Source organism: Chlorocebus sabaeus, chromosome 5, assembly GCF_047675955.1.
Source record: "Chlorocebus sabaeus isolate Y175 chromosome 5, mChlSab1.0.hap1, whole genome shotgun sequence".
Taxonomy (NCBI): domain Eukaryota; kingdom Metazoa; phylum Chordata; class Mammalia; order Primates; family Cercopithecidae; genus Chlorocebus; species Chlorocebus sabaeus.
Genome location: NC_132908.1, coordinates 22,077,959 through 22,090,948, shown reverse-complemented (window position 1 = coordinate 22,090,948; position 12,990 = coordinate 22,077,959). Strand labels below are relative to the sequence as shown.

Sequence of the window (12,990 nt, the reverse complement as noted above, 5' to 3'; positions counted from 1 at the left end):
TTGATTAGAAACTAGCCCTGAATCACAACTCAATTGACTAGAACTCTAATTATTTCCTTCCCTGTTTCCTACACTGGGACTGGATTTTCTTCCAATAAACTTGTAGTTCCATGTTTAATCTTCTCAAGAATCCAGTTGGTTCTATTTTAGTAGAGGCACATCCCACATAGGAGTTAGGTCCTAATGTCAGCACCCAAGTTGAAAATCATGTAGAGTGAAAAATCACCCATGATCCCTGTCTCTGTGGTTAAGCACGAGCTGAAGTCATTGGCTTGAATATAGAGATCACATCATACGGAAGATCATATGCACCTTTTTTTTTTTTTGAGATGGAGTTTCATTCTTGTTGCCCAGGCTGGAGTGCAACAGGGCGATCTTGGCTCACCACAACCTCTGTCTCCTGGGTTCAAGCGATTCTCCTGCCTCAGCCTCCCAAGTAGCTGGGAATACAGGCATGTACAACCACACCCAACTAATGTTCGTATTTTTTTTAGTAGAGACGGGGTTTTACCATGTTGGCCAGGCTGGTCACCAACTCCTGACCTCAGGCAATCCGCCCACCTCAGCCTCTCTACGTGCTGGGTTTACAGGCGTGAGCCACTGCCCCCAGCCTCACGTGTACCTTTCAACACCAGAATTACATTCAGCACAAAATGATATTGTCATCATGAGAGTCAAAAGAGAAACTAAGGGAATTATATGATTTCCACATGCCATTTCATGCACACAGAGCGAATGTGTTCGCTGAGGGCAAACATGGGCATGGACAGAATGATCACACTATTTAAAATTTAAATTCTTCTTTTTTTAGAGACAGGATATTGCTCTGTTGCCCAGGCTGGAGTGCAGTGGCACAATCATAGCTCACTGCAGTTTCGAACTCCTGGGCTCAAGTGATCCTCCTGCCTCAGCTTCTAAATTCGTCTTCTTCTCTCTATTTTTACACTTCCACTAGGATCACCCACATGCCAAGTAAAACCACTCCTCTTCTTGAACTTCTTCCCTCCATCATTAGGAGAAAGTAGGAATGGTGGGGACTTTGTGCACTCAGAATAAGATCATCCTTCCCCCTATAGATTTCATATCAGCACTCCAAGGTGTGACTAAAAGCCCCAGGACTCTGAAAGCTTCTGACAAGGCCCCCACTTCCCATCCCTCCATCCTGCCAGCACCCCATAGCCTTGCCTCCACTATCTGCCTTGTACTTACCAGGGCTAATCTTATCATGCTTTTTTTTTTTTTTTTTTTTTTTTTTTTTGTGTGACAGGGTCTTGCTCTGTCACCCAGGCTGGAATGCAGTAGTATGATCATAGCTCACTGCATCCTTGAACTCCTGGGCTCAATTGATCATCCCACCTCAGCCTCCTGAGTAGCTAGGTCTATAGGTACGCACCACCACACCTGGCTAATTGTATTTTATTTCTAGAGATGGGGGCCTCACTATATTGCCTAGGCTGGTCTGAAGCTCCTAGCTTGAAGCATTCCTCCTGCCTCGGCATCCCAAAGCATTGGGATTACAGGTGGTAGCTACTGTGCCCAGCCCCCTCATGCCTTTTAATCCCATATCCCACAGTTAAAGCAAAAGGCCCAGGACTCCCAAGTTACCCCTAACTCTCCAGGCTCTCATCACTATGCTTTCTACAGAATGAGAGGGAACTCTCCAACACCCAGGGTACACCAGCACCCTCCCCTGCTTGATTTATCTCCAAAGTACTTATCACTACTTGGCAGACTATGTTTTTATGATTCACTTATCTGTCTCCCACCACGAAAAGATAAACCCCACAGGGGCAAGGGGTTTCATCTGTTTTATTCACTTCTGTATGCCCACCACCCAGAAGAGTGCCTAGAATACAGTAGGATTTGATAAATATGTGTCAAACGCATGAATGGAATAGACTTTTGTGGTTCTTCATAATCTTTGAAATAGACCCCCACCCATGCCAAGTGCTGTTTGGAAGCCTCATGCCTTGCAGCCTCTCTTGCATAACAAACCAGCCCAAGCCTGCACTGGCTATGCCATTTGCATCGACGTAGTACAAGGAGAATTGTACGCCCTGGACTCGCTGACAAATAGCAGCCTCGGGTGCAATCGTCCGCCTTGCATGAAATATAAAACGATATGACTCATGCAGCTATGATCATCCATTTGCTCCTCCAAAAACCAGCAGATGCCAAGTGCTGAACTTAATCCTGTCTTTCAGAGCAGCCACTCAGAGATCCATTTCCAAGTTGTAGTTACATAGCAGAAATAAATAAATAAATAAATAATGTTTCATAATAATGTGATCCACCACATTCTGCCAGCCAAAATTCTTTGTCTGTTCCTCAAATATAGGGTCCACAAGCAAGAGAAAGAAGTACTGGGGTCCTCTCTGTGAGTCTCCTCTTAGAGCAAATGGTCTCCTGTTTGAGGTTCTGAACCATCATTGGTGACACAGTCCATCGAGATTTTCTACCACCATATAGAGCTGTCCAAACTTTGCCAGGGCAGTGGGCGATGCTGCCTGGCAGAACACATGCCCAAGTTAGTTCTGGAGGATTCCTCCCCCACCACGGATTCTAATTTTAAAAGCAGCTGAAGAAAGAGGCAGGGCAGGGAGGAGCTGAGGGAGATGAAGAGATGGAAAGTACAGCAGTGTTCACTTACCGGTAAATGATGCCCTTACTCTGTAAGAAGAACAGACCGATGGCAATTTCTGCAGCGTAAAATCTGAAATTAAAAAAAAAAAAAAAAAGCAATGGAGAAACTCAAGGACACCATATGCTTGGCAATGCTCAGAATTCAATACAATATTGAACTAGGTGCAGGGCATTAAAGAACCCATGGATGGTCAGCTAAATAGCTCATAAAGTGCTGAGAGTACGGATGGATTCACAGGGTGGTTTAGAAGGTGATGGGGTTGCCTTAAGGACAAATTGGGGTAGGCAGAAGTTCAGCAATTGTATAGTGGAGAGGGAGCCATGGGATATGATGAGCTGGATGGAGAATTACGGTTTCACTAGCTGGGTAACATAGTGAGGCCTTGTCTCTACTAAAAATAAAAGAAAAAAAAATAACTGGGAGTGGTGGCACATGCCTGTGATCCCAGCTACTTGGAAGGCTGAGGCAAGAGCATTGCTTGAGCCCAGGAGATCAAGGCTGCAGTGAGCTATAATCAGGGTCACTGCACTCCAGTCTGAGCAACAGAGTGAGACTCTGTCCCCCAACCCCCACAAAAAGAGAGAGAATTATACTTTCAGACTGTATAGCAACTTAAATTATCTTGACAATAGCAGCTAACATCTGTTGAAGGTTTACCATCTGCCTAGCACCGTTTTAGGCATTACCTGATTTAATCCCAATAATAACGCTGTAATGTAGGTCCTACTGTTATCTACCCATTCCTCAAATGAGGAAACTGAGGGTTAGAGAGATTAACTTGGGCAAGTTATGTAGCGAATGAATGGCACAGCTGGAATCAGAAACAACATCTGTCTAAAGTGTAACCTCTTATTGAAGGTCAACCCATAAAGAAAGAGGTTTCAAGAGAACTAGGAAGCCCAGTTATGCCACAAAGGTTGGGCAGGGCTTTGGGGAACTATGCAAAGTGTCTTGACATGTCTTATGTGACAATGGACTTAAAGCCTGTGATCAATTAGATGTTAGAAGTAAAAGCAAAGCTAATCCTATTAGAGTCATGCCAGGAGATATGAATGGCTAGATTTGGAAGCACAAGAATAATGCAAATCCTATCAGAACACAGTGCTCACAACCTGGCCAGGTGGGAGGAGAGGGGGCAAGCTGAACTGGGCGGGAGCCACTGAGCCTCTGGTATGACAGGGTGGGGTTCTAGATGAGCTCTGGGGGCTCTATGAAGAGGCAGTAAGATCTTAGCAAACTCCCCAGGAGAGGTTATCATTGCTGATTCCTACAACTTGCAATGTTCCTAAGCAGGGGAGTGAGATGATGAGATTTGTGTTCTGAAAAGAAGAGACTGTAGCTGCCTTTTAAACTGAAGGGGATGGAGTTGACTCAGCAGAGGAAACACATTTCCAACAACCAAGAATCAGTCTCCCCATCCCAGGAACCACAGACCATTGCCACTGAGCACCTTGATCCTTCACCCCGGTGGAGTGAAGGCATCTAAGAGGGAGAGTGGTGTAAGATAAAGAACATGGGCAAAGAAACACTGGGGTCAGAATTCAGGAACTGCTTCTTACTAGCTCCATGAATATGAGCAAGCTTTCAAAACCTTGCATCTCCATTTCCTTGTTTGTAAAGCAGAGGTGGTAGCATCTCCCTCCCAGAGTTATTCTCAGGGTTGAGACGATGTTTGTTAAGCACTTAGGGCCTGGCTCATAGTAAGTTCTCAATAAATATTAGCAAATGGACACATAAAATCTACAGTGATAATCCCCAGGGAAGACATAGGGCCTTTCTAAGCAGTCAGGGACATGAATTAGAAATAAAGAAATAGCTGTGGTTTTAGAGCTTTGAGTTTTGTTTTATTTTCAGAAGAGACTACAGTGTGCGCCACCATCCCCAGCTAAGTTTTTTATTTTTTATAGAGATGAGATCTCGTCATGGTGCCCAGGCTGGCCTTTAACTCCTGAGCTCAAGTGATCCTCCAATCTCAGCCTCCCAAAACAGAGATTACAGGTATGAGCCATGGTGTCTGGCTGAGCTTCAGGTTCTTAGCTGGTGTCAGGAAAAAAAAAAAAGAAGCATCTCATATTAAGCCGAACACCTTTCTACGTTTCTTCCCTGGCTAAATATTTTTTCAAAAAGATGCCCAAGGTGTTTAAAAATCCCTCTTTGGCAAAAAAAACAAAAACAAAAACAAAAACAAAAACACCCAAAGGAACCACTAACCTACCCATTTATCCCAAAGAGAAAGCACAGCACTAGTTCTCACTTACACAGCATGGGGCTCCTTGAACCGGCCAACTTGCTGGATGTGATACATGAGGTCGCCCCCGTTGACGTACTCCATCACAAAGTACAGGCGGTCCTGGAAGAGGACAGCAAACAGCAACATTAGCATCCTGTAGCTTCTGGGGCTCCAAATGGACAGTGAGGGAAGAGCTGGAATTTATGATGAAAACTTCCAGGACTCTGACAGATCCCTGTTTGCTGGGCTTGCTGTTTCCCCAAGGGTAACGTTTGTGTTACTGGAACTATGCAAGCGAACATAGGTGATACACAGATAATTTTTTTCGTTAATAATTACAACATTGGCTAGGCATGGTGGCTCATGCCTACAGATTACACCTGTAATCTCAGCACTTTGGGAGACTGAGGTGGGCAGATAACCTGAGGTCAGGAGTTCAAGACCAGCCTGGCCAACGTGGCAAAATTCCATCTCTACTGAAAAAAAACAAAAGCAAAAAAAACAAAAATTAGTGAGTCATGGTGGCAGGCGCCTGTAATCCCAGCTACTCAGGAGGCTGAGGCAGGAGACTCGCCTGAACCTGGGAGGGAGATGTTGCAGTGAGCCAAGATCATGCCACTGCACTCCGGCCTGGGTGAGAGTGAGACTCCATCTCAAAAACAATAATAATAATAATAATTACAAGTTTATATTTTTTTGCTAGAAAATATAATTAGCATATTAATATTGTGACTAAACTGATATTATTGTTTAGGATAAGGCTGACTTTAACAAAAAGTGGAAAATATTAAGTAAATAATGTTACAGATGATAGGTAGCTGTAGTAGCCAGCCTTTATGATGCCCCCCCACCGCCCCAGTGATTTTTCAAACTCTTGGTATTTATGTACTTGTGTAGTATCTTCCCATAATGAATAGGACTGACCTGTGTAACCCATTGGATATTGCAAAAATGATAGTGTATGACTTCCAGGAGTAGCACATAAAAGACCTACAGCTTCCACCCTGCTCTCTCAGATCACTTGCTTTTTGGGAAGCCTGCCGCCATGCCATGAGGATGCTCAAGCAGTACTACAGAAAGGTACATTTGGCAAAGAACCGAGGCCTCCTGCCAACAGCCAGCACCAACTCCAGTCCTGTGAGAGAATCACCTTGGAAACAGATCCTTCACCCGAGACAAGCCTTCAGATGACTAGAATTCCAGCTGGCAATCTGACTCAATCCTTTGAGACCCAGAGCCAGATCAACTAGGTAAAGCATTCCCAAATTCCCGCCCCACAGAAACTGAGATAATGAATGCTTATTGTTGTTTTAAGCCACTGAATTTTGAGGTACTCACCAATAGATAACACAGTAGCTATCAAAAACAAAAAGATGAATTATCAAGGTTTGAAAAACAGTAACCTAGGAAGGCGTGTCCAGAAGTAAAAGAAATGGGGTCAGAAAAAAATCTGTGTCCTAATCAGGGAAGTTTTCAGCATGTCTTTCAAGGGATATTGTGAACTTCAAGTCAGGGGCTATGCCCTTCTTGGCTGTGTAAGCCCTGTTCCTGATAGCACAACTAGCACATAGTAGGTGCCCAGAGAGTGAAAGGGCACAAGCTTTGGTACCAAAGACACTTCATTTGGAAATCCAGCTCTGTCTCTTAATAGCTGGATGTATCTGGAGAAGTTATTCAACACCTAGGTTTCCTCATCTGTCAAGAGGAGATAAGAGTAGAACCTCAGTGATGTTGCTGGGATTAAATAAGACAGATGTGTGTTTTGGCCCTTGGGCAACACCAATACGTGACTTGCGTCTCTCCTTCCATCAGAGGGTGTTTGCTAAATGAATGAATCACTTTGCCTCTTCTTAGAGACTTCTGCTTGGGTGGAATCTCTCCTTTACGCTACATTCCTTTGGCTTGCAATGGCAGAGTCTGCGCTAACGAATTTGGGAACTGAAGTCCCTCTTATGTTCTCAGCCTAAAAAAGTCACTTCCTCTAACCCACCCAATCTAAATTAGGTCTGCCGTTATACTCTTTCATGAAACCCTGTGGGCTTTTTTCTTTTCTTTTCTTTTTTAAATCTCTGACCACATCATAATTTGTTAATTATATTTTGAACTTGATGGTTATTTATTTCATCTATCTACTCAAGTAAAAAAAAAAAAACATGTATAGAGTCCTACTAGGTACCAGGTTATAGATGGGTGCTGAGGATAGAGCAGTGAACAAAACCAACAAAAATTCCTGGCCTTTATCTTTCATTCTAGCAGGTAGACACAGATAAAGACAATAAATGCTAAACATAATAAACAAATTATATAGAATGTTAAAAGATAGCCAGGCACAGTGGCTCGCGCCTGTAATCCTAGCACTTTGGGAGACTGAGGCGGGCAGATCACCTGAGGTCAGGGGCTCAAGACCAGCCTGGCTAACATAGTGAAACCCTGTCTCTACTAAAATATAAATACAAATATTAGCTGGGCATGATGGTGCGTGCCTTTAGTCCCAGCTACTAGAGAGGCTGATGCAGCAGAGTTGCTTGAACCTGGGAGGTGGAGGTTGCAGTGAGCCAAGATCACACCACTGCACTCCAGCCTGGGCAACAGAGTGAGACTCTGTCTCAAAAAATTAAATAAATAAATAAAAATAAAAATAGAAGATTAAAAGATTAAAAAGTGCCATGGGGGAAAAGCAGAGCAAAGTATGGAGGATTGGGAGTACCAGCTTGATGAGATGGGAGAAAGGAGTTCCAATTTCAATAAAGTATTCAGGATAATCTTATTTAGAAGGCGATCCTTCAGCAAAGACTTAAAGGAGATGACAAAAGCAGCTATGCAGGTTATCTAGAGTGAGAGTTTACCAGGCGGAGAAACAGGCTGTGCAAAGGCCCTGAGGCTAGAGCACACCTCATGTGCTTGGAGAAGAAAGAAGAAGGGAGACAGGGTAGGAGATGAGCCCACAGCGGTGCTGAGGGACTCATCATGTGAGGTCACGTAGGCTAATACAAAGGTTCAGGGTCTCACTCTGAAAGAAATGGACTAACGTCAAATGTGACTGAACGTTCCACAAATCCGGAACCGTGTAAAAATTGTTTACCACTATGTACCAATGGCCCAGCACCATGCCTGGCCAAAGCGAGCCATCAGTACACATTAATTAAATGAAAAATGGGTGCTCCTCAACGCAGCAGGAGTTACAGGGTCTCCAAAGCACCATTCATACAGTCAGAAGAGTAGAATGAAAGCATGGGCTCCACATTTTCTGACTACTGGGGAGGCTTGGGAAGACCATTTTATATCCCCGAGCCTTGATATCTTCACTTATAAAATGAGGATAACATATTCGATAATCTCTAACAGACTGACTGAGGGGCTGGAATGAAACATACCCAGGGCTGCAAGCTAAATGTGATGAAAATGAGATGTCCTGGCAGCACTGCCTGAGTATTGAAGCCAGACCAGTGTTTTCCAAACTCAAGTTGTATCTCACTTTAACTGATCATTAAATCAATTTGCTGGGTCATGATCAACTTTAAAAAAAAAAAAGAACAGAAAACAGAGGTCAGGCATGGTGGCTCGCTCCCGCAATCCCAGAACTTTGGTGGGGCCGAGACAGGAAGATCATTTGAGGCTAGGAGTTTGAGAACAGCCTGGGGAACATAGCAAGACTCTGCCTCTACCCCCCCCAAAAAAAAAAAATTAGCCGGGTATGGTGGTGAGCACCTGTAGTCCCAGCTATTCATGAGGCTGAGGCAAGAGGATCGCTTGAGCCCAGGAGTTCAAGGCTATATGAGCCATGAGCCATGGTGGTGCCACTGCACTCCAGCCCGGGCAACAGAGTGAAACTCTGTCTCAAAAAAAAAAAAAAGAAAAAAGAAGAAAGAAAAACAATGAAATGGAAATTATCAGTGCATGCTGCACAGAACACCACTAAGTACTTTTTGTGGAATATATGTTTTGGTTACATTTATATGTTGCTATGGCTGAGTCACAATGTAAAAGGTGACTTGCTGTCAAAAGTTGCAAAGCCATTGTGAGGGGCTATAAAACCAGAAGAAGAGATGGTGGGAAAGTGAAGCAAAGATTTCACCTTTTAAGTCAATACAGTATTTGAAGTCTTGTTGCACTACTTACTAACTGCAACGCTGAGCAGTTCTTTAACCTAATATTGGGCTTTCTCTTCTCCTGTAGACGGGACATTTTTGACTTGCCCACAGAGCGTTAAACAAGGACACATGTGTAGAGTGTCTAACATGATGCTGGCCATATAACAAACATTTAATTCACCATTTAAAAAAATCTTCCTTACAGCACATAGAACTTTATCTTATATGTAACAGTCATATGTGCATTTATCAAATGTGGGAGTGCCTAATAACTACAACAACAACAAAAATGAAATTAAGCTCTCTTGGGTACTTACCAAGTGATGAGCTGAACGCTTTACATATTTTGTCTCACTTTTCCCTCTACAAAACTCAATGTGACAAGTATAATCATTCTCTCCCTTCTAAAGAGGAGAAAGTTGAAGCTCAGAAAGGGTAAGTAACTTGCCAGTGGTCTCTTAGCTGATAAGCTGCTGCAAAGCCAGGATCTGAACCAGATTTGGTTCCAGACTCTACATTCTCAACCCCTCATGATGCTGCCTCCAGTGGGTACATCTTGTGTGAAAGGTTCTGAGCTAGACATTGTACGGACGTGTGGATGTGTCCTCCCCTCAAAGAGCTTCCAGTCCAGGAGGGGAGAGAAGGCACATGGAGATCTAGTGGTACATCAAGACAGAAGCTGGCAGGTTACAGGAAAGCACAAGTTAACCAATTTTTTTGTTTGTTTGTTTGTTTTTTTGAGACAGGGTCTCGCTCTGTCGCCCAGTCTGGAGTACAATGGCACGATCTCTGCTCGCTGCAGCCTCAACTTCCCAGGCTCAAGTGATCCTCCTGCCTCAGCCTCCCCAGTAGCTGGGACTACAGGTGCACACAACCACACCTGGCTAATTTTTGTAGTTTTTGTAGAGACAGGGTTTTGCCATATTGCCCACACTGACTAATTTTTAGAAAATGAATGGTTTTTATTTCTCAGACCAATACTACTTCATCCTCTCAACATGTCTAATGAGAAAAGGAGGTGAAATGATCACTTATGTTCTCAGGGTCCAAGGCATAGGAGATTTGCCAAAAGGTCACACATAAGTTGATGGCAAAATGCAGACAGTAAGCCAGAACAGCCGACACCCAGCCCCTGGTTCTTTGGTTTCTTCTTCTTCTTTTTTTTTTTTTTTTAATAGAAAACAAGCCTAAAAATAGCATCTGTCTTTGCTGCACGTTGAAGAGAACCAAAACACTTGCTTTTGAAAATTATTTTTAAAGCTAGCAGATGGCATCGGCCGCAGAGAGAGAAGTAAGTGAGAGAGAGATTTCACTCGCTTGCTTTCTGCTCGGAAGAACTCGGCTTGCCCCCCAAACTCATTAGACGGAATCGCCACATTGGGGGATCGCTCCACTGTGGGTAAGGCCATGTTTTGTGGTATGTTCCTACCGCTAACCATATGCAGGGAAACCCCTAAGATCTATCATCTTTGAACTGTACTGAGCATGTGGCTTCGACACACCAGCGCCTAAGCTATGAAATGTTATGGTTGGCATCTCACTGTCCTTTTATTTCTGAACAAACACTTAATGATGCCCACTCTATGCCAGGAGCAACTCTATTGCCAGAGATGTTTCTGTGGATAATCCACGGTGCCAGATGTTAAGGATTCCCAGGCGAGGGACAGGGGCCAGATAAATTTCCAAATGGCCGTGTTTCCCAAAATGGGTAGGAGATCATTTTAAGTAGTCCACGGATGTATGATGGTTTCACCGTTATGGCTTTGTATTTGTTTTAACGTATATTGTGGAAAATACAACTAAGCACTTTAGGGTCCTGATTTGATAGCTCTTCTTGCTGGAGAGGGAGAGTAAAATTCATGGAGTCATATTAGAGAAAAAGGGGAAAGGTCGGGTAAGACCAGGTTATGACGCACTGCCTAAGACCATCCACCCGAACGTGACTCATCTCCCAAAGGGCTTTAAGATCTTTACCAAGTTTCTCCCCCTCCTCTACTAAAATTGACTTATTTTTTAAAAAATTTTCATTAACTCAGTTTAAAAAACTTAAACACAATTATTTAAAAAATTTTAAACTTCATACCAAAGTCATAAATGGAAATTCATCCTCTCTGTAGAAAAGAAGTGCATATCTGGGCCGGGTGTGGTGGCTCCCACCTGTAAGCACTTTGGGAGGTCCAGGTGGGTGGATCACTTAAGGCCAAGAGCTTGAGACCAGCCTGGCCAACATGGTGAAACCCTGTCTCTACTGAAAATACAAAAATTAGCCGGGTATGGTGACACACACCTCTAATCTCAGCTATTTGGAAGGCTGAGGCACAAGAATGGCTTGATCTGAGGATGTGGAGGTTGCTGTGAGCCCAGATCGTGCCACTGCACTGCAGCCTGGGCAAGAGTGAGACTCTGTCTCAAAAAAAAAAAAAAAAAAAAAAAAAAAAGAAAAGAAAAGAAAAGAAAAGAAAATCTTTACCAAGTTTGTCTGCCTTTTCTACTAAAATTGACTTATTTTAAAAGTATTTTTATTAACTCACTTTAAAAAAACTTAAACACAATTATTTTAAAAATTTTAAATTTCATACCAAAGCCATAAATGGAAATTCAACCTCTCTACAGAAAAGAAGTGCATATCTGGAGTCCATCATCTTTATGCAATATCCAGTCTGGCTCTGGTACATCAATCCTTTAAATGACTTATTTTAAAAATAAATGCAATGTGTTCATGTACCACCAGGTTCATCTCCCACTCCACAGTAAGCAACATCAAAATCTGGAAAACACTGTCAGAGGCACTCCAGAACCAATCTGGAGCAGAGAAGTGAGTTTGAGAACTTTCATCCAGTGCTTCTTTTTGCAAGTCATGGCTTCAGGCAGGCATTAAGAGGATGAAAACGATGAATAAGGTTCAGGCTTGCCCTCAGGGAATTCAGAATCTTGGTTAAAACAAATAGACAACTAATTCAAACGCTAATCTAAAATAGAAAGTGTCCGGGCACAGGGGCTCGTGCCTGTAATCCCAGCAGTTTGAGAGGCTGAGGTGGGAGGACCACTTTTGAGCCCAGAAGTTCCAGACCAGCCTGGGCAACACGGCAAGATCCTGGCTCTACAAAAAATAAAAAAATTAGCCAGGCACGGTGGCACACACCTGTAGTCCCAGCTACTCAGGAGGCTCAGGTGAGAGGACGGCTTGTGCCTGGGAGGTCAAGGCTGCAGTGAGCAGTGATTGCACCACTGCACTCCAGCCTGGGTGATAGAGTGAGACCGTGCTTCAAATAAAAGTAAATAAATAAATAGAATGTGATAAAAGAAAGTGCATGAGAGGCATAAAGAGTGAACTATGGGGGTTTCAGCTAACTAAATGGACCTCACGTACTGCCTCCAATTCTTACATATTATTCCCCTCCACAGCACCCTTAAATTTGCTTTTGTTCCCCATTCCTCCTATGAAATTATTGCAAAATCTTCCTTATCACCACACTTAGTGTTTTTTGATTAGGGCTTATATGTTGGACTCTAATATATGAAAATCAAAAGAAGTATTTCTTGCATATCGACTTGAAGTCCAGACTGGCTCTCTCCTACTTACTCAATTTTCCAAGAAGAACTTGTCACAGCTCAGAATTTCAACTCTCATCTCTCTGGGCTGATGAGTCTTGACTTATATTTCTATCCTCTCCCTCTCTCCTGAGCTCCAGTCAGCTCCAGCTGGCTACAGGACGTTTCTACGTGGGTGTTCCACCGTCAACTCCAATTAAAAGCTCGGAAAGGCAAACTCACCATCTTTCTCTTCAAACTGGCTAGTCTGCTTGACTTTAAAGGGCTTCTTCAAAATTGTCATTGTTGCTGTGATTCTTCATTACATGATTACCGCTGCCCTCTAAGCTTCAAGTGCCTTCAGGTAATTTAAAATTCCCCTTCTCCTTAACCTCTCATAATCAGTAAATAAATAAAACCAAATGTCTGTCTGTCACTACATTATGCAAAATGGTTGGCTAGAATTTCCCAAATTTGGAACATGAGTATGAGGA

The 12,990-nt window shown here is 43.2% G+C and overlaps 1 protein-coding gene across 2 annotated transcripts in view; it reads right to left on the bottom strand.

Moving 5' to 3' along the window:
* PRKCB (protein kinase C beta) overlaps positions 1–12,990 on the bottom strand; it is a 382,229-nt gene that overhangs the window by 43,875 nt on the left and 325,364 nt on the right. For both annotated transcript variants that reach the window (XM_007988069.3, XM_007988070.3), the window contains exons 11-12: positions 4,903–4,994; positions 2,651–2,713 (exon numbers count right to left, since the gene is read on the bottom strand). In XM_007988069.3, the coding sequence (XP_007986260.1) occupies positions 2,651–2,713; positions 4,903–4,994 (155 nt within the window). The remainder of the gene's footprint in view (positions 1–2,650; positions 2,714–4,902; positions 4,995–12,990) is intronic.